The 26,426-nt window shown below is 43.3% G+C and overlaps 2 protein-coding genes across 3 annotated transcripts in view; one reads left to right on the top strand and one right to left on the bottom strand.

The window, feature by feature from the left end:
• Positions 1-1,012: 1,012 nt before the first annotated feature.
• NUCB1 (nucleobindin 1) lies at positions 1,013-18,672 on the bottom strand. 2 transcript variants are annotated; one of them, XM_073656013.1, is made up of 13 exons: positions 18,518-18,672; positions 13,501-13,617; positions 11,689-11,796; positions 9,610-9,742; positions 9,258-9,361; positions 6,576-6,761; positions 6,360-6,450; positions 6,144-6,202; positions 5,524-5,616; positions 4,371-4,460; positions 3,510-3,692; positions 3,253-3,373; positions 1,013-2,626 (listed from the first exon to the last, which is right to left on the bottom strand). In XM_073656013.1, exons 2-13 carry the CDS (start codon positions 13,606-13,608, stop codon positions 2,508-2,510), a joined length of 1,395 nt encoding a protein of 464 aa, XP_073512114.1. In that variant the 5' UTR covers positions 13,609-13,617; positions 18,518-18,672; the 3' UTR covers positions 1,013-2,507. The 2 variants fall into 2 exon arrangements, with proteins under 2 accessions (XP_073512114.1, XP_073512115.1); XM_073656014.1 differs by having other exon boundaries at positions 3,522-3,692.
• Positions 18,673-25,354: 6,682 nt separating this feature from the next.
• LOC141172142 (sodium-dependent neutral amino acid transporter B(0)AT2-like) overlaps positions 25,355-26,426 on the top strand; it is a 36,441-nt gene continuing 35,369 nt past the window's right edge. The window contains exon 1 of the mRNA XM_073656009.1: positions 25,355-25,497. The gene's annotated coding sequence lies outside the window, so the exon portion shown is untranslated. The remainder of the gene's footprint in view (positions 25,498-26,426) is intronic.

The following is a 26,426-nucleotide window of genomic DNA, read 5'->3' as shown; positions in this document are numbered from 1 at the left end:
ACACTGGCCATATAACACAGAACAAAATGAGCAAATAACTTATTTGCTAATTTTGTTTTTCTTAGGTCCTGAATGTTCTCAGAATGATGGGCACCACCTGGTCCTCCATACAGAATGATGGGCACCACATAGGGGTTGGCGGTTCTAGTGTCATGGGCCAGAGTTATACATGTATGTCCTAGACCCTGGATTTTTTTTCTCTGATCATATTTCCCCTGCGGCACTACCGGCTTCCGAGCCTTGGACTTCAAAGCGGCTGAGCTATCACATTTTCTTACCAGAATGACTGTACACCTGGATCAGTAATGTCACCAAGACAAAGGTTACTGTGCAGTCTGATATCAATAGAAAGACTGAGGTTATTGCAAAGTGTGGCATCAACAGTAAATTAACAGCTATTGCTTAAATCAGGTGTCATTGTTTTATGCTTGCTGTCAGTGAATGGAAACCACGCCCGGGGTGCCTTATACTTGTGCATTCTTCTCGTATCTGAGGATTTGCTTATGACAGAAGACAATGACTCCTCTATGCAGTTATTGGGTGAATACTAGAATTTTTTTTTTTTACCATATAAATTCATTTTTTGCTTTTTGGCTACATCTGATGTATTTCTCAGATACAAAGAGGAGTGTCCTTATGGCACAGGCTGGGCTGGTAGATAGGACTTTATAATCATGTAGAGAGGAACCATAATGGGGTTATCAACCACCCCTCATAGCAGCACGGAGATGTTCTTCTGACATCACATCTGCTGCCTCTTGAATGTGTCATTCTGGGATTAGTAGAACTGGTGTGCAATATCAAGTTATCAGCAATGCTTTTTACCTCCTACTAGGAATCTCCCTTTAATGGATGTGTATATGATTATGGTGGTTGAATGCAACTCCTGGAGGGCAGAAGCAAGGTGACAACTGGTGTGTGTATATATATCTGTACCTACAGACATTCCCTCTTCTACACAAGACCCTGCAATATGTAAGGACATGTAAATCACTCCCACGATAAGAGCACGGACCTCTCCAACACTTTTATTGAGTGAAAATAAAGTTCCTTAAAATGATTAAGATAAAAGCCTATTACATGAATTCATAAACTGCACATTTCTCGTCTGAAAAGTTACTGCCTGCGCTGAACCTGGAGGAAATATCCCGTAATCTCAATTTTATCCTTCTCTATAACTTCAGATGGAGATAGTTTATCATTGCGTCTAGCTTAGCTCCATTCACTGTAAGGTCGTGTTCACATGTTCCTTATACTCTTATTTCTGCTGCAATTTTCCAAAAATGCAATAAAAATCATGGTTTTATCGGATGTTCCAAATAAATAACGTCCAAAGACTGTTTAGAAGCAGGAATCCAATGCATGTAATAAAAACGAAGAACGCAGCATTGTAAAAACATTGCTGTGCACTTTTTTTTTTTTTTTTTACTATTTTTAACCATTTCAGGGTTTGGAAAGTGCAAAGCAGTTAAAAGTAGTGTAAGATGTTCATTCTTTATAGCCAAAAGTATTCTGCAGCGCAAATACACAACGGAGTTTCACAACCACATGTGAACACTCCCCTAAGAGCTGTGACATATTAGGCATTTGTACGATGGCTGCGGCCAGAGACCATTCGCTGGTGGTCCTGCACTGTCGGAGATATATGTGCTAGAAAACAAAAACCACTAGGGGTGTATACTGCCGCTGGCTGTCAGTGGAGAAAGGACATAGAATTACGTTTCTAAGAGGCGTCTTTTCGGCACCATGTTTCAGGCTGGATTGGCGTGAGCAGCCCGAAACACGTTGCAACAAAGAAGTCTGCAGCACTGACTATTGATATATCGGTACCTATATAAAGCGAGGAGGAGTACTGGGACTCGACACAAGGGGATTCATTGGAGGGTGCTTACCTGGTCCCTACTGCATCTAAGGACTGGGGGGGGGGGGAATACCCGATACTGACTCTCAGGAAAAGGCAAAAGATTAATAGACCACCAGCCACAGCGGGTCAATGTTTACTTTAAAGGGTGCTCATTCATTGAGGAAGTAGGAAGATGGGGGGCAACTGCTTGCGGGTTCACCCCATCATGTCCCACAAGACACAAGTAACAGATGGGGATGACTACATCTTTACTAGAGATGCTGGATACATTATATACTCCGGATAGTCAGAGACACAATGTATCTACACCCCCCGATCCAATATATATATATATATATACTGTACATATATGGGTGGCATCCTCTGCCATGATGAAAAAGGTGCTTCTCCAGGGTACGACCCACCTAACGCCCCACAGTCTTTCCTTACTTTTTTTTGTTTCTTTTTAAAAGTTTGTTTTTTGAAAACAAGAAGCCCGATTCCCAATGTGAGAGATTTACCCCGAGGTCGATTGCACATCCCTTTTACTTTGAAATTCAGGAGAACAGAGGGGTACAGAGTGGAGACCTCCAAGGTGGAGGTGACCGATCCGTGTGTCCCTGCCGCATTTCCCCCGCCCTTGGGTCTCTTTAGCTTTCTACTGTTAGACTTGCTGAACCTGATGTTCCTGGGAAGGCGCTGAATCTTTCGTGTCTGGGTGGGCCACATCTCCTGGAGGTTGTGGATGAATGTCTGACACCTGGTGGGCTTCTTCTGGTTTATCTATTAACACAATGGTGAGAATGATGCGTGTATTCATTACATATGACAAAAGGTAGCACACCGACCCACCCCCCATGATTTTAAAGTGCTGCCGGACACTTATGTGTCATAGGACTGGGCATGCTGATATTCAACAAGCCCAATCATTTTTTTTATTTCCTTAAACACTATAGGAATAAAAAAAGGGGAAAAAAACAGCTTATAAAAAAAACAAACATGTAATACATTTTTTACAAGCCTTAAAAAAAACATGGGGGCGATTCATCAACACTGGAGAGGTGGCAAATTACATTGAGTAAAAGGGGTTTATTCTCTTGGAGGCTCATGTAATAAACATAAATAAATTGTGCTTTATTCACCCTCCCCAGGTCCAGCAGTGTTGTTGTGTCTGGACTACCAGTTTTAGGATTTAGTACATCAACATCTATTGAGGTCATCGTGAATTGATCTTTGGGATATTATACCTATATTATAGCCTAGTTTATTTTTTATATTAACCCTGTGGTGGTCCGGAACGTGTAAGGTTCTCTCAGTTAGCGCCAGTGGTTTTAGTTTATTGGATCTCAATAATAAACTAGGGAGGGGGGGTCTTTGCGATATTTTGGTCCTGCCATGTAACTATATACCTTGTATGATGGCTCCTTCTGGTACTTGAGGCTGGAACTTCAGTTCCCCGTTGGGTCCAGCGGCGGGCACTCCGGGGGCTTCGGCCTGCTGCGACTTCTTTTGCTCCATCTGGATCAAAGCCTTAAAAGAAAGGTGGGGATTCTTAATTGTGTACGGTCACCTACAACCAGGTTATCCTACCGCTATCAGACGTCTTAGTCCCCCTCCCCCATCATTAGACTTCATCTTGGTGGTCTTTCTGGTGCTGGATGCCCACCTCGTTACGTACCTGCTGGTACTCCTTCTTCTGAGCGTCCAGCTCGATCTGCCTCTGCTGTAGGACTTCATGCTCTTTCCGTAACTCCTCCGCTCGCTGAATTAAGGCGGCTTCTTGGGTGGCGAGCTCCTGCTCAAACCTGCGCAGCTCATCTTCTGTGTAAATTTGGGACTCGTCCACAGTCTAAGAAAAAAAAAAGAAAGAAAACGGTCGGCGGTGCAACCTATGCGATGCTCTTATAGGGACAGTCTGGTCTGGATACTGGTGAAATCTCCACCGTCATTAAGGGAGTGAGCGTCCATATACCAACGTGAATCCTGTGCAGATTCTTAGATAACCCGGCATTGCTGTACATACCATATTTATCACCATTCTTTTTTAGTAATTGCACGCATTTGGGGTTTAACAATTTTTGCAAAAAGGTTTCATTCAAACTTTTGCTTTGCTTTTTTTTTTTTCCTGAGTTAACGGAGAATCCATCAGCGAGCCTCTTGTGATGGGAGTTTCTAACTCTTACCTGTTATGTTCTGAGCTCTAATCAGCTCATTTATGACCAAATCAAAGTTCAGCTTAACTTTGATGCGGTCGGTAATCATAAATCCGCTCAGAAAAAGCTGGGTTCAAAGAGTGACAAAACGCCTCATCAGAATGAGCTCACTGATGGACTATTATGTGACTCACGGAGTACAGTAGAGTACAATACAGTATGTCACATCTCGTTTGTGTTTCAGTAATTTTCTCCTTTCATTACCCATTTCAGTCCACCCCTCATCTCAGTTCCTCTTCCTAAACCAGACACCTTGTTGGCCTCTCCTTGGGATTTACCATCAATGTCTGGAGCCCCTCGATTTACATCCTCACCTCCCATCCTCCGGCCTCATTAAACTCTTTCCTCTCTGTAGATTTCAGGAACTCTTCCAGCGTCACCAAGCGATCGTGATTTGAGTCCACCTAGAAAAGAAGAAATCCAGTTTTACCAAGTCTGTCAGTGCAGAGTAAGCAACTTTCAGGAGATTATGCGGGAAAGCAAGGAGCTGGCTGTCAGTCACAGCCAGACTCCCCATGGACATCTGAGCGGTCCTCACTTAACTCTGCTCTGACGTTCTAAAATGTAAGTGCAGAGTAAGCAACTTTCAGGAGATTATGCGGGGGAGCAAGGAGCTGGCTGTCAGTCACAGCCAGACTCCCCATGGAAATCTGGATGCTCCTCCCTTAACTCTGCACTGACGTTCTAAAATGTCAGTGCAGAGTAAGCAGCTTTCAGGAGATTATGAGGGGGCACTGGCTGTCAGTCACAGCCAGATTCCCCCTAGAGAAGTCAGACATGGTTTATTACTTGCTCTGCCTTCCTGATTGCGCTATACACAGCACGGAAAAAGTCTGTTATCGGTTAGTGAATCTCAGACTTGTGAAATCGGCCTTGGCCACATAAAACAGATCTCTTAAGATAAAGAAAATTGTCTTTTTTTATGGGTTTTCAGTTTTGCCTTACTAGAACTTAATCACTGCGCAAATGAAAATTCTACAACTTTCTTATATACTTTCTGGTTACATTTGTCACCATTTTTCGCGATATATTTGTTGGCTGTCAGTCAGTGAATAGGAACTCTGCTGTTACATTCAGTGGCAGTAAACCTGCACATAAGGAATCCCACTCCGCTAAGTGAATAAAATGAAGTACTTGATGTCAAACAGAATGGATAAAAAAAAAAAAAGACTTTACTGGGATAAAGTGATAGGAAAAAAAATGCCAATCTCTTACATGCAAGGTGTCATCAGAAAATTACTTATTGTTCACCTACTTCTGGGCGGTCCTCACTTAACTCTGCACTGACGTTCTAAAATGTCAATGCAAAGTATGCGTAGACAAGTTAATCATTAGCAGTTGCACAAGTCTTTTCAGTCATTTGCTACAATGTATCAGTGAGGACCCCAGGTCTATGCTGGCGGGGGGATGTATATTAATCAGGTCTCTCCCCCATCCCTTTAATGGTTTTAATTAAAACCTCCATACATTTTTCATGACGTGCTCTCTCATCCGCAGCCTTTCTTCCTCCATTTCCACCATGTCATCTTCTTCATTCTTTGGGTCGTAGACTTTCTCCAGCTAAAAGCAAAATGCGCAAAACATTATTCACATCACTTATAAAGTCAGAAATAAGATTTCAAAGGTCAAGGTCTACTCCAGTGCTAAGAGGTTGTAAGTGATAAGAAAAAAAAAAAAAAGAACACCCCCCCCCCCCTTCTCCCAGAATAGCGCCACCCTTGTTCATAGGCTGTGTCTGGTATTGCTGGTATGAATCAATTCTCAGGACCCAGTCAGTCCATTGCCTATGTCAGTAATCTGTGGCCGCTGGTCGGGAGCCCTGACGATCTTCTCTCATCTCCCGTCATCTGTGGTTCTTCTTTTGATTAGCCAGCCTGGTGACTCATCGTGTGTGTCGTGCCACAGGAATTACGCCGCGCCACAGCAATTACATCGCACCAGGCTCCCTAATCAAAAGAAGAGTCAAGGATGCCGGAAGGTAGGAGGAGATTCTCACGGCTCTCATCCAACAACCACAGAGTACTGACATGGCTGGTGGACAGGGTCTTGCAAATCAATTAATCATCCGGAGTATGCTGGTAGATTACCTCCTTAGTGAAGAGCGCCTCCAGCTCTTGCTCGTCCAGAACGCCATCTCCATTGGTATCTGAAAAAAAAAAAATTAGAGATAAGAATGTGGAATCTCACAAATTGGTGAGGACTTCTTCATGTATACAGTCTACATGCTATATACCATTGACTAGAAGAACCTACACACTTCTGCGTCCTCGGCCATGATATAAATGTGGTCAGACGAGACTTACCGTGTAACTTGAAGAATGTTTTTGGGTTGAAATCATTGGGGTCTAGCCCGTCCGTCTCCTCCCAGACTTCCTTCAGTTGATCTTTACTTCCCTGGTGAAAAGGATGGAGCAGATCAGACACAGCGAATAATGAGAATCTGCCTAAATTACTAAATGTGTACATCCAGCTTAGACAGCGGGCCGCTCGTTCAATCAACAACCATGAAGTGCACTTACTGGTACATTGACTTTTGGGTGCTCCCTGTGCTTTTTCTTCATCTCTTCGTAGTGCGCTTCCTCCATTCTCCGTTTATCCTCATCCAGCGACTTCAGATATTCTCGCCTCTCGTGTTCCTTCATCATCTCGTAACGTTTGAACTCCTCGTGATGAGCGGCATCGTAATTCTCCAGATCTTTGGTGGCCTGAGAAAAATAAGCAGAATTCACATTACATTCTGGCTTCAGGTTTTTTTATAATAGGGAACACTCGATCCTTTGACTATAGATCTCCACCCCGCTCTCCTCCCATCGTCCTGTTACAAGCTGAAGTGTGCTCCAATTCGCACTATTAATGTTTTCGGAATATTCTGGCTAGAAAGTACAATTACTTTAAAAACTATGAACACCTCTACCACAGAAAACAGTAATATAGGCTGGATGTGAGGTCTTTGTGTCTCTCCCAGTAATATAGGCTGGATGTGAGCTCTGTGTGTCTCTCCCAGTAATATAGGCTGGATGTGAGCTCTGTGTGTCTCTCCCAGTAATATAGGCTGGATGTGAGCTCTGTGTGTCTCTCCCTGTAATATAGGCTGGATGTGAGATCTGTGTGTCTCTCCCAGTAATATAGGCTGGATGTGAGGTGTGTATCTCTCCCAGTAATATAGGCTGGATGTGAGCTGTGTGTCTCTCCCAGTAATATAGGCTGGATGTGAGATCTGTGTCTGCCCCAGTAATATAGGCTGGATGTGAGGTGTGTATCTCTCCCAGTAATATAGGCTGGGTGTGAGCTCTGTGTGTCTCTCCCAGTAATATAGGCTGGATGTGAGCACTATTAATGTTTTTGGAATATTCTGGCTAGAAAATACAATTACTTTAAAAACTATGAACACCTCTAACACAGAAAACAGTAATATAGTCTGGATGTGAGCTCTGTGTGTCTCTCCCAGTAATATAGGCTGGATGTGAGGTGTGTATCTCTCCCAGTAATATAGGCTAGATGTGAGCTCTGTGTGTCTCTCCCAGTAATATAGGCTGGATGTGAGCTCTGTGTGTCTCTCCCAGTAATATAGGCTGGATGTTAGCTCTGTGTGTCACTCCCAGTAATGTAGGCTGGATGTGAGCTCTGTGCGTCTCCCGGTAATATAGGCTGGATGTGAGCTCTGTGCGTCTCTCCCAGTAATATAGGCTGGATGTGAGCTCTGTGTCTCTCTCCCAGTAATATAGGCTGGATGTGAGCTCTGTGTCTCTCTCCCAGTAATATAGGCTGGATGTGAGCTCTGTGTGTCTCTCCCAGTAATATAGGCTGGATGTGAGCTCTGTGTGTCTCTCCCTGTAATATAGGCTGGATGTGAGCTCTGTGTGTCTCTCCCTGTAATATAGGCTGGATGTGAGATCTGTGTGTCTCTCCCTGTAATATAGGCTGGATGTGAGATCTGTGTGTCTCTCCCAGTAATATAGGCTGGATGTGAGATCTGTGTGTCTCTCCCAGTAATATAGGCTGGATGTGAGGTGTGTATCTCTCCCAGTAATATAGGCTGGATGTGAGCTGTGTGTCTCTCCCAGTAATATAGGCTGGATGTGAGATCTGTGTCTGCCCCAGTAATATAGGCTGGATGTGAGGTGTGTATCTCTCCCAGTAATATAGACTGGATATGAGCTCTGTGTGTCTCTCCCAGTAATATAGGCTGGATGTGAGGTGTGTATCTCTCCCAGTAATATAGGCTGGATGTGAGCTCTGTGTGTCTCTCCCAGTAATATAGGCTGGATGTGAGGTGTGTATCTCTCCCAGTAATATAGGCTGGATGTGAGCTCTGTGTGTCTCTCCCAGTAATATAGGCTGGATGTTAGCTCTGTGTGTCACTCCCAGTAATGTAGGCTGGATGTGAGCTCTGTGCGTCTCCTGGTAATATAGGCTGGATGTGAGCTCTGTGTGTCTCTCCCAGTAATATAGGCTGGATGTGAGCTCTGTGTGTCCCTCCCAGTAATATAGGCTGGATGTGAGCTCTGTGTTTCTTCAGAGTGCTGCTGAACACACACTCACATCAGCACAGCTTTTTATCCTGCACTTTCCTCCTTTTCTATAGTTGGATTCCTCTGCCCTCTCTGACATGTTAGATACTTTCTCCCCTCTCAATGCTCTGGAAATCTGTGTACTACCGCCTATTGCTGCTATCTATAACACTAAGTAAAGGGAGAGGAGGGAGGAGAGAACCATCAAGGAGAAGAACCAGGATGTCTGATGGATTTTTAACATAGTTTTGCAACAGCAGCCAGCTAGATAAAGGGCACTCAGCAGCAGCAAAATGGTAGAACATTTTTAATGAAGACTAATTAGAAAGTTGCTTAACTTTACAACTAGGGAACAAGCAAAGTCCTAAAGTGGATATAGCTTTAAATACTGAGCTCTGTTACTCTGTTTCCCACATAAACTCTTGGTAAAACCTGAACTGGTGGGCACAGCCAGAATTTCCTTCTAGTCACTGTTAAAGTGATGAAAAAGATTGGTGGGGTCCAACGACTGGGACGCTCACCAACCACGTGACTTTTTTTTCCTGCAGAGCAACGCTCCTGGTCACCTGACTGTGAAAGGGGACTGCAGCCCACCCAAATTCAGGTACCATTAAGTCTTTATAATATGGTCTCAGTCTAGAAAGAGAAGACGAGCCGATATTCTACAGGTCCAATCGTGAATGATCTTACTGTCTGAATGAGCAACTCCAAATCTCGGGCCTCAAATGTGTGCTGGTTCTGGGGGTCCAAATGCTCAAACTGTTTCAGCAGAGCGGAGTGGTCAATCTGCACGTCTAGGAGAGAAAAAAATAATCACGTTTTACACTTGGCAAATTAGCGGAACGTAGAAAAGAGTACTGTCCAGAATACCATGGACGAGCATAGCTCTGCATAAGAGCTGTGTACGCAAAACGGCAAGAAGCTTTTTAGAAAGTTACTTTATTTTTCATTTCAAAGACCACAAAAGTATTAAACAAAAAAAAAAATGGGAGACCCAGTGCCGTCCTCCGCCCCCCCGACATTTCATCTGCACTTTACTCACTTCCTTCCATGGTTGCGTCCATCTTCGCCTTGATCAGCATCCGCAGCCTGGACACCTCCTGCCTCTTCAGCTCATCTAGCTTTGTCCGTACATGGTGGCTCACGAAATCCAGCTCCTTGCTGAGCTTACCACTCTGCAGATAGGAAAAAAATATTGCCAGTAACTATTCATGAGTATAAAACCAGATTCTGAGCACTGCATCCCCTTCACAGTTTTTCCCTCCAGAGCAGCGCTCTTGGCCAGCTGTCTGTGCAGGTTACTGCAGCCGGGCCCGATGAAAGGAATGGGGGTCGCGCTGCAGTTGATGATCAGGAATGACCCCACAGATGAAAAATTAAAGGTCCTTTTATACTTGGTGCTCAGCGGTCATATGCTGCTGATAACAGTGATTGGCTGCAGCGGTCACGTGACTGATGGATGGTTTATTTGGCAGTGATCACTTTTGAAGTGACAAGACATTTTAGGTTTTATAAAAGCAGGAAGTGACAATTAACAACATTCTCTTCTCCATCTAATTTTGGAAAAGCCCCTTTAAGTGATGGCATATATTACTATACTCCATCATTTACGGAGATAGGAAGGAATAGCCCTTTAAAGCTCCCCCCATACAAATCAGATAAAGATCAGATGAACCCAATGACTCTAGTGGCATCGGCTGTCCCACAAAAGAATTTGTCGGGGGACATAAAGAGGGGGAGATTGAATTTCAATCCTTTTCTTCGCCTTGGAGCCTTGCGGTGAGAGAGATAGCGCTCAGCCGAAAAATAGCATGTCCGCCAGCTATATAATGTAAAGTGAAGCCATCATCAGAAAATGATCTACTGTATAAATCAGGTTTTTGTGTTAAATGTACTTTTCTTATTTTTTGGTATTTTTTTTTGTATGGAAAATAAAATTTGTATTAAATAATAAAACACTGGGGCATTTTTTAGATTCTAACTTCCTTTTGTTTCAAGAAACAACACAGTCAGTGTGGTCGGATCCCGACCATTTCTTTTGTATAGAAGCATTTAATGAAAAATGATCTATTGTATGAATCAGGTTTTTGTGATAAATGTACATTTATTTTTTGGGCAATTTTTTTTTTCATTTTAATCTTTTTTTGTACTGAAAATAAAATTTGTATTAAATAATACAATTGTGTATATATGTATATATATATATATATATATATATATATATATATATATATATATATACACAATTGTATGGCCATTTGGGATCAATAAAGTCCATTTTTCCAAAGAACTTTCCTTTTTTTGGAGTGCGCCTTCTACTATATTTTCTACTATGCTACAATGTGGACATATTGTTCAGAGGCCTGGCATCCCCCACTGTGAGTAGTTATTAAATTGTGCTGTTCCAGTATATTATTTTTACTATAATAATTATAATTTATGTATAATAAATTAGAATTAATAAAAAAAAAATCTTGCAGCTCTCACATTGGCCACTGGGGCTTTTTTTTTTTTTTTTTTTTTAAGTTCCTGTTGTTTCAGGAAATAACACATGTACCTAGCCACAATGGATGGATCCCGACCCCATCTTTTGTATTAAAGCATCTAATGAACGTGTGCAAAGCTCTTTGTGATGTAAGGTGAGTATTGTGATTGGTGGGCTCTGTGTTATCACCTGTGTCATTATAATCCTGCCTCTGCTGATAATGAGCCTGCTGAAAACACAAAGTGTGAGATTAAAAAAAAAAAAAAAAGCCCCAGTGGCCAGTTTGAAAATTTCAAGATTAATAATTTCGTTTTTAATATAGATTATGATTTAAATAAAAAACAAAACAAAAAAAACATTGGCAATATTTTTTAGTAAATACGTATAACACAAAAACCTGATTTAAACAATAGATGGTTCTCTGATGATAGGGTCCCTTTAAGGCTGGGTGGAGATAAGATGCTCACAGATTACTTATCTAAAGCACAGGAAGCAGAATATTTCTTGGGCTGCTCTTATCTTCACTAGGTTTCATGCACTTTGCTCCTCCAGGTGGACAAAATCAACAGTGAAGAGCAAACACACGGTGCAGAGGTCGGCCGCGTGCACACCGCTCAGGTACGGGCTGGCGCTCACCTTGATGTCATCTGCGTTGGCGGCCTGAAGCTTCTCTCGGAAATGATTGTCTGTTTCCAACACGTCAATGACCTCTCGCAGGTAACGATCGTAGTACAAGCCGGTGTCCTGTCACGAGATAATCAATAACCTAAACATGATATTACTCTAATACTCCCCCCTCCAAAAATATACACTCTAAAATACTCATAAAGCAGATTACAGAAATCCCATTACATAGCTGAACTGATCTGGAATCCAGCTGAAAAAGATAAAATGGGAGGAGCACTGGAAGGAGATGCCTGCTTGTCTCAGCCAATCAGCAATCTACAGGACTTTCCCAGTGATGTTCATTGGCTAAAAGTAGAATGCTCATCCCAACTGTCCGTTTCAGCTGGATGCCAGACACAGTATACAGCCCAAGAAACTCCGGAGTTGAGAGCCGTATAGTGGAACTCCTTGGCATCTGTGAATGTAGCCCCCTTATAGATGCCTTTTTCTTCTCACAGAGGTGTTTTAATATTATATGACAATTATAGCTACAGGTTACAATTAGGAGTCCAGCTCATACGAGCCATAGGATTGAGAAAATGAAAAAAAAAGTAAATTACAGGATCCAATCCTGGTTCCTTCCACAGGACTGATACGTAGCCAATTCTCCGATCTCTATCAGCTGGGCCCGGGGCTTCAGCTCCACAATCGCTGACCAGCATACAGTTGTGCTCAAAAGTTTACATACCCCGGCAGAATTTTTGCTTTCTTGGCCTTGTTTCAGAGAATATGAATGATAACAATAAAACTTTTTCTCCACTCATGGTTATTGGTTGGGTGAAGCCATTTATTGTCAAACTACTTTAAAAAGGGTCATTTGGATGTTTTCGGTTGTCATTAAGATTTAAAAAGAGAAAACACAGTAGTTTGACAATAAATGGCTTCACCCAACCAATAACCATGAGTGGAGAAAAAGTTTTATTGTTATCATTCATATTCTCTGAAACAAGGCCAAGAAAGGAAATATCCTGCCGAGGTATGTAAACTTTTGAGCACAACTGTAATCACATGAAGGCTGTGATTCCCATGGGATTCACCTTTCGCAACTTTTTATACTTAAATGCATGTATTTGAAGCTAAAAAAAAAATATTTTTTTTTTACAAATAGGGTTCCATTCAAAGTGTTGCATCGTTTGGCTCTTGCATCCTCTGTTTCACTGCACATTCAACTTTGATGTGGTCATAAATCAGCCCCAAAAAAAGACAGAAAAAAAGGTACAAATTTCATCAGACTGTCAAAGCGAGCTCACTGATGGATTCTCAGTTTACTCATTCATCAGACAGAAGTTATAAAAGGCATACGGTGCAAAATGGTTGATGAAAACCAACTGCAAAGATAATTTTTACCCCAAGAAACATGTATTAGAAAAAAAAAAAGCTTTAACTACTCATACAGTTCAAGAGGAAAGTCACAATACAGAATCCCAAGTAAGCATGCTCCAGAACTGCTACACGGAGAAGGCAATCATTTACTATATCGGACGAATCCTTTAAGAGCATACATTTGGTTTGGCACTATGGCTGAAACACTCGGTTCCATTGACTTGTCCATGGGCCAGAATAAAGAATTCAGAGGCACAGAACAAATAGATGCCATGCTTACTTTGAGGATTATGATGATATCTGGATCGGACGCTTTAATTAAACCGTCCATTTTCCCTTCCTAGAATCTGAGCGGATGTCGCAGCGATTAGTCCCGGTGACTGCAGAGGGGTCGGCGTCTGTTGGCGTCACAGGTCACACATGTATCGTATACGAGAACGGCCATGATGGAGCACTTACTGCAGGTTCTGCCGGGGGCTCCGCTTCTTGCTTCGGAGGGGCCCTGTCTATCGGTACAGCCAGGCAAAGCCCCAGGAAGGAGCCTAATAAGACGAGCGGGATCTTCATCCTCAGGTGCTGCAAGGCAAAAGAACAGAAAATCATTTAAATGGATCCCGTCCCCGGATTTCCCCATTTCCATCAAGTTTGTGCTAGGTAGTATAAGGCGTTAGCTTATCCAGTGCCAGAAAGCTTGGCACCGAATTAACCCTGTAACGCCCACTGATGGATATATCTGTCATGGGTAGATTGGAGCATGTGAAGCGGGCACAGGAGCTGAGACTGCCCCACACAAGGTAGGTGCCGGCTGTGTTACACCGCCAGTACATGCTTCTAACAGCAGTGAATCGAAGTTTCTAATGTGGTAGTATTGTAGTATATAGTAATGATGGAAAAATAAAAATATGAAAAAAAATTTAAAATATATGAAAAAAATAAAAATAAATATATATAAAAACATGAATAAAAAATATAAATATGAAAAAAATTAACATGAAAAATAAATAAAAACATGAAGAAAAATAAAATCTAAATAAAAGAAAAAGAAAAATATAAATATGAAAAAAAATAAACACAAAGAAAAAATAAAAATAAACATAAAAAAAATAAAAATATGAATAAAAATTAAAAATATACGAAAAAAATAAAAATATGAATAAAACATAAAAATAAATATATAAAAAAATAAAAACATGAATAAAAACTAAATATAAAGATGAAGAATAAAAATAAAATCTAAATAAAATAAAAATATGAACAAAGAAAAATATAAATATGAAAAATAAATAAAAACATGGAAAAAAACAAGCATAAAAGTGTGGGACACCACGTTAAAAATAAAGAAATGTTAAAAAAAAAAAAGCAAATGTGATATCACTGTGTTCATAAATGTCCGATCTATTAAAATATAGCATTTTTTTTAACCTGCACATTAAAAATCGTAAAGCAAATAAAAAAAGAAATTGAAAATGTAACTTTTTGGCTGATGCACCGCCCGCATAAAATATGTCATATGCATCCCAAAAAGGTATCAATAAAAACTACAGCTTGGCGCGCAAAAAACAAGTCCTCTTGCAGCTCCATGGACGGCAAAATAAAAAAAAGTCATGGGTCTTAGAGAACGGCGGCACAAAAGTTTTTTTTTTCTTTTTTTAAGAAAGTGACGAATTTTTTTGAAGCTACTAAGATAGTAAAGAAGCCGGGTATCGCAGTAATCACAGCGAGCTGGAAAATGACCGCACGATGGACGCCAGGAATATAAACGTTACAGTGCTTCCAGAAAACATGAGGATGGGAGAGATTTTCTTGGAGAGAAGGGTGTGATCTCGGAGGTTTGCAGACGTCAGGTTCATGACACAGGTAACATTGGGTGCGGGATGTGCTGATCTTTCCTGCGCTGTCACCCGAGGGATTTTTGGTGACTCGCTGGAAGACAGCTGTGGGTCACACAATCTCCGATATCGCCACCATATAAAGTAATGACTGCGGACGTTCTATCATTACAGATCAGGACTATGAGACGTGCAGAACATGGGGGTTGTGCAATGCAGTGATGTACAAGTCCTGCCACGTTCCTCTCCTACACTTTGGTTTCGGCGTGTTCACTGTATGAGTCAGGAGACGCAGGCAGGGTCTTCCTCTCAATGAGCAATAGAATAACGCTCATCTCCTGCGCTCCTCTCCCGTCTGTGGCGCCCCAGCTCATCTCCTGCGCTCCTCTCCCGTCTGTGGCGCCCCAGCTCATCTCCTGCGCTCCTCTCCCGTCTGTGGCGCCCCAGCTCATCTCCTGCGCTCCTCTCCCGTCTGTGGCACCCCAGCTCATCTCCTGCGCTCCTCTCCCGTCTGTGGCGCCCCAGCTCATCTCCTGCGCTCCTCTCCCGTCTGTGGCGCCCCAGCTCATCTCCTGCGCTCCTCTCCCGTCTGTGGCGCCCCAGCTCATCTCCTGCGCTCCTCTCCCGTCTGTGGCGCCCCAGCTCATCTCCTGCGCTCCTCTCCCATCTGTGGCACCCCAGCTCATCTCCTGCGCTCCTCTCCCGTCTGTGGCGCCCCAGCTCATCTCCTGCGCTCCTCTCCCGTCTGTGGCGCCCCAGCTCATCTCCTGCGCTCCTCTCCCGTCTGTGGCGCCCCAGCTCATCTCCTGCGCTCCTCTCCCGTCTGTGGCGCCCCAGCTCATCTCCTGCGCTCCTCTCCCGTCTGTGGCGCCCCAGCTCATCTCCTGCGCTCCTCTCCCATCTGTGGCGCCCCAGCTCATCTCCTGCGCTCCTCTCCCGTCTGTGGCGCCCCAGCTCATCTCCTGCGCTCCTCTCCCGTCTGTGGCGCCCCAGCTCATCTCCTGCGCTCCTCTCCCGTCTGTGGCGCCCCAGCTCATCTCCTGCGCTCCTCTCCCGTCTGTGGCGCCCCAGCTCATCTCCTGCGCTCCTCTCCCATCTGTGGCGCCCCAGCTCATCTCCTGCGCTCCTCTCCCGTCTGTGGCGCCCCAGCTCATCTCCTGCGCTCCTCTCCCGTCTGTGGCGCCCCAGCTCATCTCCTGCGCTCCTCTCCCGTCTGTGGCGCCCCAGCTAATCTCCTGCGCTCCTCTCCAGTCTGTGGCGCCCCAGCTCATCTCCTGCACTCCTCTCCCATCTGTGGCGCCCCAGCTCATCTCCTGCGCTCCTCTCCCATCTGTGGCGCCCCAGCTCATCTCCTGCGCTCCTCTCCCATCTGTGGCGCCCCAGCTCATCTCCTGCGCTCCTCTCCCATCTGTGGCGCCCCAGCTCATCTCCTGCGCTCCTCTCCCATCTGTGGCGCCCCAGCTCATCTCCTGCGCTCCTCTCCCATCTGTGGCGCCCCAGCTCATCTCCTGCGCTCCTCTCCCATCTGTTGCGCCCCAGCTCATCTCCTGCTCTCCTCTCCCGTCTGTTGCGCTCCAGCTCATCTCCTGCGCTCCTCTCCCGTCTGTGGCGCCCCAGCTCATCTCCTGCGCTCCTCTCCCTTCTGTGGCGCCCCAGCTCATCTCGTGCGCTCCTCTCCCATCTGTGGCGCCCCAGCTCATCTCCTGCGCTCCTCTCCCATCTGTTGCGCTCCAGCTCATCTCCTGCGCTGCAGCACCAATGACTAAGCCAGGAAGAGATTACACAGCGAGGAAAACTGTCAAATATCTCCCAAAAGACAAACACAAAAGGGATGTTCCCACCAACTAACAATCCTAATGTCCGGTCAGAGCCAATGAGCTCACTGATTGGTTGCAGTGCTGTCAACAATATCAGACACCAGGAGAAACTGAGACAGGGAGGGCAAGTAAAGAACAGTTTGTTATTATATATATATATATTTTTTTAAGAAACTTGGCCTGGGGAAACCAGAACACTCTTTTAATGTAAGGACATATCTGGTCCTCTAGAGAGAGAGCTGCTTCTTGAAGATGCTCTCCGGTCTGCCTAATTGATAAGAGGTTGTGAATAAGGAATTAAAAAACTTTATAAAAGATGTTTGATGATGGGTTTTCTATATCAGACAGCCCCTTAAGGCTGGATCTATACTGTGACTTTGGCAGCACCATTATGCCGCTGATACATCACAGGACAGTGCGAGTGAATGGGGTTATAATGTGACTCGCGAGTTACCGCAACAAGCAATTTGCAAATAATGCAACCGGTTTCGTTGTCTTGCGATTTGCTTATTTGTCAGGTGATCAGATGATTTATGCTGGCATACGTTATCGGCAGCACGCGGCTCTGTATAAACAGGGGATGTGCTGCCGACAATGTGATGCTGTAGGGGGACAGGACGATCATATTAGCCATCAGTGATCATCTGCTGTGACATAACCTCGCCGCCGGTTGGGACCATCACAGAGGCGGTGCAGTAGGTAAGTGATCCGGAATTTGAGATTTTCCAACCTACTGATTTGTGAAACTAAAATCTACTAAGTCACAAACCAGATCCTTGCAACTAAGCGTAACATGTGATTACAGATTGGAAACGGCATCGCTCTTTTTCATGCAGATGTCACAGTCCGTTCCTAATAGATTCGAACTGGTGACTCCTCTCTACTAAGAATTCCCTTAAAGGGACGGTCATGAACCTTTTAATAGTGCAATAAAACAATAATGTGCTGTGCACCCCTCCTACTCCGATACTTCGCGTGAAACAGCCTTAACGTGCCTCCTCATCATTGGACACCAGTAAAAGTGAGTTACGGCATATACTTTACGCCCCAGGGCGTAGAACACTTTAAATTCAGTGCTACTTTCTTTACAAAACCGGAATGGGTTCAAGAAAAATGCACCAATTGTGGTGAAACTGTGTTATGTTAAAAAAAATAATGCTTAAAGGGGTTGTCTCAAGACGGCATTCTTAGATCTGGGTGAGAAATAATATCTCAATTTATATTCTTACTTTTAATATATCATAATTGTGGAAAGGGGAAAACGTAAAACATTGGAAATAATCCTTTAGGTCCAGGCTGATACATGGAGCAATGGTAGAGAGAGAGAGGACGGAGGAGAGGACGGAGGAGAGGACGGAGGAGAGGACGGAGGACGCTCTGATACATCTTGGTATAAAGTAGCTTCTATCCGAGATGGAAAAGAGCAGGGGAGGATACAAGGTCCCACCCAGAGTCCTGGTGCCGAGACCCCCACCGTTCACCTATATAAAAGGTTATGGACGCCAGTAATTGCATCCCAGAAATTCAAAATAAGCCCCATCAGACAAGGCCCAGAGACCCCTCCACAGATCTACATGCCAGCACTGCAGGGTGGACTTCCCCTTTAATTAAAGGGTCTCTGCAGGGTTTTTATTACGTTATTGATGATGTCATAGTGTGACGTCACTACTCATCGTGATGACAATTTCTGCCCACCTTCCCCATCACAATCCCATTCAACCTTCACAAGTGACGTGTTACGTAACACTATTACATCTCCTGACACCTCCCCAGCCCAGAAAGGATGACTACTCCTCTCATCCTCCCGCATGGTCCCCACAATAGGCATACCTGTCCAGGACGTCGCTGCCCGGTGTCTTAGCAGGTGAAGCACAGTCCCCGCCTGTGATGAGCTCTTTGCAAGGTTCCACGACACCCTTCCGGCTAGTGACGTACCATCAACACGACACCGTCCCACCAGAAACATGGCGCGGCGTCGCAGAACTATGACGTTATGTCGGCTACAGAACACTATCCATCAAAAAGATGGCGCGGGGTCGCAGTACTATGACGTTACGTCGGCTACAGAACACTAACCCACCAGAAACATGGCGCGGCGTCGCAGAACTATGACGTATAAAACCTCACGCGACCGTTACCATAGGAACGGCTTGCTTCGAACGGAAAGCTTCGTGAGACAAAACTGTCACACAAGCGTTCTACTTACACAAAATGTCCTAAATATGCTAATAAATAAGTAAAAGATTGCAGAATAATAATAAAAAGTTGCTACTATGGCACAATTTAATTAATAAAGAACAAATTCCAGTGTCTCCTGAGATACAGCATACGTGCCAAAATGTTCAGAAGTAAATATTTTTTCGTTCATTTGTATGTACATAAGGGGTTAAATATAAAATAAAGAGTACCCATCCCCAGTCCGGGACTGCCCTGTTTATTTAAAGGGGTTGTCCATTACTGGAAAGCATCTGGTTTATCAATTGTGTTATTTAGAAAAATAACCTGTCTGTATCTGATCACTGATTTCTTAAAATAAAATGGCAGCCTCAGACTGGAGATTTAAAGGGGTTGTCCAATCTTAGGGTACAAGTCTGCAGTCACTCTGTGTGGTACGATCTTAGGGGGCAAGTCTGCAGTCACTTTATGTGGTCCGACCTTAGAGAACAAGTCTGCAGTCACTCTATGTGGTCCGATCTTAGGGGGCAAGTCTGCTGTCACTTTATGTGGTCCGATCTTAGGGGGCAAGTCTGCAGTCACTTTATGTGGTCTGACCCTGGGGTACAAGTCTGCAGTCACTTTATATGGTCCGACCTTAGAGAACAAGTCTGCAGTCACTCTATGTGGTCCAGCCTTGGGGTACAAGTCTGCAGTCACCCTATGTGGTCTGACCCTGGGGTACAAGTCTGCAGTCACTCTATGTGCCCTGACCCTGGGGTACAAGTCTGCAGTCACTTTATGTGGTCTGATCTTAGGGGGCAAGTCTGCAGTCACTTTATGTGGTCTGACCCTGGGGTACAATTCTGCAGTCACTTTATGTAATCCGACCTTGGAGTACAAGTCTGCAGTCACTCTATGTGGTCCAACCTTGAGGTACAAGTCTGCAGTCACTCTATGTAGTCCAACCTTAGGGTACAAGTCAGCAGTCACTCTATGTGGTCCGACCTTGGAGTACAAGTCTGCCGTCACTTTATTTGGTCCGACCTTAGGGAACAAGTCTGCAGTCACTCTATGTGGTCCAGCTTTAGGGTACAAGTCAGCAGTCACTCTATGTGGTCCAACCTTAGGATACAAGTCTGTAGTCACGTTACGTGGTCCGACCTTCGGGTACAAGTCTGCCTTCACTCTATGTGGTCCCACCTGAGGGCACAAATTTGCAATCACTCTATGTGGTCCGACCTTAGGGGGCAAGTCTGCAGTCACGCTATGTGGTCCGACCTTAGGGTGCAAGTCTGCAGTCACTCTATGTAGTTCAACCTGAGGGTACAAGTCTACAGTCATTCTATGTAGTCCAACCTTAGGGTACAAGTCTGCAGTCACTCTCTGTTGTCCAATCTTAGGGGGCAGGTCTGCAGTCATTCTATGTGGTCCAACTTTAGGTTACAAGTCTGCAGTCACACTATGTGGTCCGGCCTTAGGGTACATGTCTGCAGTCACTCCATGTGGTCCGACCTTAGGGGGTAAGTCTGTAGTCACGCTATGTGGTCCGACCTTAGGGTACAAGTCTGTAGTCACTCTATGTGGTCCCACCTGAGGGCACAAATCTGTAGTCACTCTATGTGGTCCGACCTTAGGGGGTAAGTCTGTAGTCACGCTATGTGGTCCGACCTTAGGGTACAAGTCAGCAGTCACTCTATGTGGTCCAACCTTAGGATACAAGTCTGTAGTCACGTTACGTGGTCCGACCTTCGGGTACAAGTCTGCCTTCACTCTATGTGGTCCCACCTGAGGGCACAAATTTGCAATCACTCTATGTGGTCCGACCTTAGGGGGCAAGTCTGCAGTCACGCTATGTGGTCCGACCTTAGGGTGCAAGTCTGCAGTCACTCTATGTAGTCCAACCTTAGGGTACAAGTCTACAGTCACTCTATGTGATCTGGCCTTAGGGTACAAGTCTGCAGTCACTCTCTGTTATCCAATCTTAGGGGGCAGGTCTGCAGTCATTCTATGTGGTCCAACTTTAGTTTACAAGTCTGCAGTTACTCTATGTGGTCCGGCCTTAGGGTACAAGTCTGCAATCAGTCTATGTGGTCCGGCCTTAGGGTGCAAGTCTGCAGTCATTCTATGTGGTCCGGCCTTAGAGTACAAGTCTGCAGTCACTCTATATGACTGCAGACTTGTGAATCCTCACATTATGTACAGTGCACACTGTCAGGATTCTCCGATTCCAGTGCTAGGAACGGGCGGTCATGTAATTTGAATACTTCCGTACACATTCCTACTAGACGTGTCCGGCCTCACTCAATTCACTTGCATTCAGTGAAGCCACACACGTCTAGTCTGCACGTGACCGCATCTATGCAAATCACATAATTGCAGTCACATGCCCACTGCTTCCAACACTGGAGAATCCTCACAGCACACAGTACGCACAATGTGAGGATTACATCAGGTGTCGCATTGATGGTAAAAACTGACTCATGGACGGATCCAGTGCAACGATGAATAAAGCTGAGTTTTTTTCTCGTATTTAGAATTAAAGTGTACGTTAGCACGGTACCAGCAGGATGTACAAAGCGTATATATATATCTAGAACAACACGGCTCTGTATTCTGTGTAGGAGCTGTCATTGGGTACTGCAGCTCAACTCCCATTCAATTCAACAGGAGCTGAGCTGCAATAGCTAAAAACAGCTATTACATTGTGGACAGAGCTGTGGTGCTCAAGAATCAATAACATACATAATAATAATATAGACCCTCTCAGGGTGCAACACTTGTGATATCCATTAAGTTAATATTATTAATTATTATTGTTATTATTATTATCATCTTGTAGAATGAGTCCTGTTAAGTGGTAGTAATATTATTTCGCCACTAGATGTCACTGTGGATCATCTAAGGAATGTCATATCATCCTGCTGGTAGAAAGGTATTAATTAGTTTGTATAAGCAAAGTAACTCATTTCTTCTTCACCAGGTATCCCCTACCCCACATGCCCCTCTCCTCAATGTGAAACTGCTTCCCAATGGAAAGCCAAAGTCATTCCATCTTTTCAACTTTATTAAACTATATTCCATCGTAATATGGTCAGGACCACTGTTGTCTAGGGTAAAACAGTGAAAGGGAACCTGAATCAGTGCAATTGGCTATATGATTTTATTTATTTATTTATTTATATGATTCTCCCAGTCAGTACGATTATGACAATGCCAAATTTATAAGTTATTTTAAATGTTTAAGTGGTTAAAAAAATTTTTAGAACCTTTTAAAATATTTAAATAACTAATTCTTCTCTTTAATTCTGACCTCCCTGGGATTCGAACCTCCAACCTGTATCATTGAAGGCAGCACCAAAAGGCATATGCAACAAGCTGTACTAACATATCAGAGACTTGTCGGTACTTAAATGTGCATCATATTCCGCTTCCTTACAGGTAGATTGTACTGATACATAGAGATACAGCTCCATATATCAGTGCATTTCTATGTCCCTGTATTCTAGACATGAAATAAAAGTCAAAGATTTTATTTCTTCCTATAAAATTAAAAAAAAAAAAGAAAAACAATTACAATAATTACATTTTTAATGCACTTTTAAAAAAGATAAACATCTCAAATCAGCAAATATCAGACATATTTAGTAAACTGTAATTATATCAACTTGCACAATATCGTGAACAGATAATTTAGACTGATCAGTAAATTGCGTAAAAATTACATGATTGATTTTCTCCATTAAACCCATAAATAAAAATACACTGCTGAGGCTGTGTTCACACATAGTGAATTTTTATCTGCATGCTTTCTGCAGGTGTCTACACCATGTGATGCAATAACAATCTTCACCACCTCGCGATTTTCCGTTTTTGCATTTTTGTTTTTTGCTCCCCTTCTTCCCAGAGTCATAACTTTTTTATTTTTCCATCAATATGGCCATGTGAGGACTTGTTTTTTGCAGGACAAGTTGTACTTTTGAACGACACCATTAATTTTACCATATCGTGTACTGGAAAACAGGAAAAAAATTCCAAGTGTGGTGAAATTGCAAAAAAACTGCAATCCCACAATTGTTTTTTTGGGCTTTTTATTTACCATGTCCACTATATGGTAAAACTGACCTGGTGATATGATTCTCCAGGTCATTATGAATTTGCAGATACCAAACATGAATACGTTCTTTATTTAAGTGGTGAAAAAAAAAATCCAAAATTTGTAAGAAAAGAAAATGACGCCATTGTCTGAGACCCGTAGTGTCTCCATTTTTCGGGATCTGGGGCCGGGTGAGGGCTTATTTTTATTGCACTGAGCTGCCGTTTTAATTGATATCATTTTGGGGTAGATATGATCTTTTGATCGCCTGTTACAGTATTTTATTGCAATGTTGCGCGACCAAATAATCCTTATATCTGGCGTTTTAATTTTTTTCTCGATAAGTCGTTTACCAATCAGATTTATTCTTTTTATATTTTGATAGATCGGGCGATACCAAATGTGTATATTTTATTTTTCTTTTATTGTTTTATTTGGACTCTGGGGCAAAAGGGGGGTGATTTGAACTTTTATATTTTTTTATTTTTTTTAATATTTTTTAAAACATTTTTTTCTACTTTTTACATGTTTCAATTGTCTCCATGGGAGACTAGAAGCTGCGATCATCTGATTGCTTGTGCTACACATAGCAGAGCTGCAGCCCTGCTATGTGTAGCAGATATCATCATCTCCTATGAATGCCGGCCATGCGCCAGCGTTCATAGGAGATGTCATGACAACCCATCGGCGACCAGCGATCATGTGACCGGGGCGCCGATTGGCAGGGTTTGTGATGCATTTACAGCACGCTCGAGATTGACAGCAGCATTTAACATGTTAACAGCCGTGGGTGGATCGTGATTCCACCCGTGGCTGTTAGGGGCACAAGCATAATCAAAAATTTTCTGTACTATAAAAAAACAAAAAACAACACATTAAAAATACTTCAAATTTGCAACAAAAACGCATCAAATAAGGGGGGGGGGAGCATAAAAAAATGCAAAAAAGATAAATAAAATAATAAAAAAATAAAATAAAAATGGAATAACCAGAGCAGATTGTTAATGTGCACTTTGATGCAAAAAAAAAATGCAGCATTTACACTAGGTGTGAACATGGCCTTACAGACACAAATAAGCAAGACCTCATATAGAGACTGCAACAACTAGGAATGAATGAAGAAAAGAATGAATCCATTGATCACAACCGTCCTGAATACGGCGGACAGTCCTGGATCTATGTCCTGCTGTCCCGGGTGGTCTGCTGAATGTTCCTCGCTGCCATTGTCTCCTCTGATATCTCCTCCTGCAGGGGTAGAAAGAAATGGTAAATGGGGGTGTAACCAAATAATTTGTCCTTCTTTCTATTCTGTAAAAGTTGGGAAGTATGGAAGTGTACATTTCATAGCACGTTAGTACAATATGCATAGAGTAGGTACTAATATGAGAGTTTGCGGGGACACTGCAACTACCAAAAACTCTGCCATATAATGGGTTTTTCGGATTAGGAAAACCCTGTTACCTGGTCCAGATTATTTAAAAACAAAAACTTTGCTTTATTAACCCTCTCCTGGTCCAGCACTCAGTCTCTGGTGTCTGCAGTACTAATATCACGTTGAGAGCGCTGCAGACAATCAGGAGCTCTGCCAAAGTAGATAGCATCCAGTGACTGGCTGCAGCACTGTCCATGTGACCCCCCTGTCCCCTGCTGCAGATTATTAAAAAAAAAAAAAACTTTGCCTTATTCACCCTTCCCTGGTCCAGCGCTGAGTTTCTGGTGTCTTCTAGTATCTGCAGTACTAATATCACTTTGAGAGTGCTGCAGACAATCAGTGAGCTCAGCAGCTCTGCCCAAGTACACAGCATCCAGTAACTGGCTGCAGCGCTGTCCATGTGACCCCCTGTTTTCTGGTGCAGATTATTTAAAAAAACAAAAATACTTTACTTTATTCACCCTTCCTTGGTCTGGCGCTAAGTCTCTGGTGTCTGCTATTATCAGCAGTACTAACATCACGTTGAGAGCGCTGCAGACAATCAGGAGCTCTGCCAAAGTAGATAGCATCCAGTGACTGGCTGCAGTGCTGTCCATGTGACCCCCTGTCTTCTGGTGCAGATTATTTAAAAAAAAAAAAAAAAACTTTGCCTTATTCACCCTTCCCTGGTCCAGCACTGAGTCTCTGGTGTCTGCTATTATCTGCAGTACTAACATCATGTTGAGAACGCTGCAGACAATCAGTGAACTCTGCAGCTGTGCCCTGCAGCTCTGATGTTACATGGACAGCGCTGCAGCCTGTCACTGAGCTCAATGATGCAGCTGACTTTAGATGATAACAGAAACCAGAAGACTCAGAGCTGGACCTGGGGAGAGGGAGCAAAGCACAATTAGATAATCATGTCATAATGTGCAGGATAGCTAACCCAGCACTAAAGGGGTTAAAAACTGTATTCTGCAAGGGTATGTGACGGAAAGGAGGAGAGAAGGCGTGGGCTGAGAAATGCCAACAAGTCTCCACGTGGCGGCTGCGCACACAGCTGGCTGATCCCTGCAGGTAACAGCGAGAACCCCCCGAGGAAAAAGGAAAACCCTAAGAAAAGAGAGGCCGGGGGCACAGTTCACACAGGTAAGTGCGAGATCCTAAATATTGTGACAATTAACTTTATATACTTTGTTGACCATAACGACACTTTTTTATCAATCCCCTCCCCCCAAAAAAACTTCTGCAAATATTATAATTATTGCCATCTTATACTTCATAGTAAAACCTTTCAATGTCTTCATATTGGTATCTGGACCACAGACATATGTCACCTCTGATCTTCAGAATTCAATGTGAATGCTGTCTGAGGATTTTTTTTTTTTCATAAAAAATGGTTTGACAATTCCTTTCTTTTTTTTTTTTTAACTGGAGATAAGCGGCAATGGTGGTGTCTGGTGGCCTCTTATTTCTGCTCTCTATGTATGTTTATGGAGGAGGTGTGGAATATATTTTATCCAACAGGGACAGCTTTATCCTTGCAGCGTGTTCATGTGCTGATGCAATACCCCCGCTATAATATCTTCCTTTGTACTGTCATGTCTTAAAGGGGCTCCGAACGGTAAAAATAAGCCTCTAATTACCGTCGTCTTTAGGTATAAACATCCAAAAATCAGCTCCGCAGTCTGAGGAATCTGTTAAACAGCACCCCAGAGCTCAGCTTCCCCTGGGAGTGTGAGATGCAGATATTGGAATGATAAAGGAGTAAAAAAATGCATAAAAAAACTAATAGAAAAGCATCAAAAAACGCATCAAAAATGCTTAAAAAAAAAAAGTAAAAAAGCATCAAAAATGCATAAATAAACACAAAAAAAGCATCAAACTTGCTTATTTTACGCACTGTTTTTCCTGCTAATAGGAGCGTTTTTGTGCAAAAATTTCTGCTGCAAATGCTCAAAGTGTGCACCTCCCCTTGGCGTTTCCCTTGCACAGCTTTAAATAAGCACTCTGGAAGATAGCAGTGCAGTTAAGGCTACGTTCTCACGGTGAACTTTTTGGTGAGTTTTTGTGTTTCC

Source organism: Phyllobates terribilis, unplaced genomic scaffold (genome assembly GCF_046119375.1).
Source record: "Phyllobates terribilis strain yellow unplaced genomic scaffold, ASM4611937v1 Scaffold_12__6_contigs__length_324123572, whole genome shotgun sequence".
NCBI lineage: Eukaryota > Metazoa > Chordata > Amphibia > Anura > Dendrobatidae > Phyllobates > Phyllobates terribilis.
The sequence above is the reverse complement of the archived record's forward strand: the minus strand, read 5'-3'. Positions and strand labels throughout refer to the sequence as shown.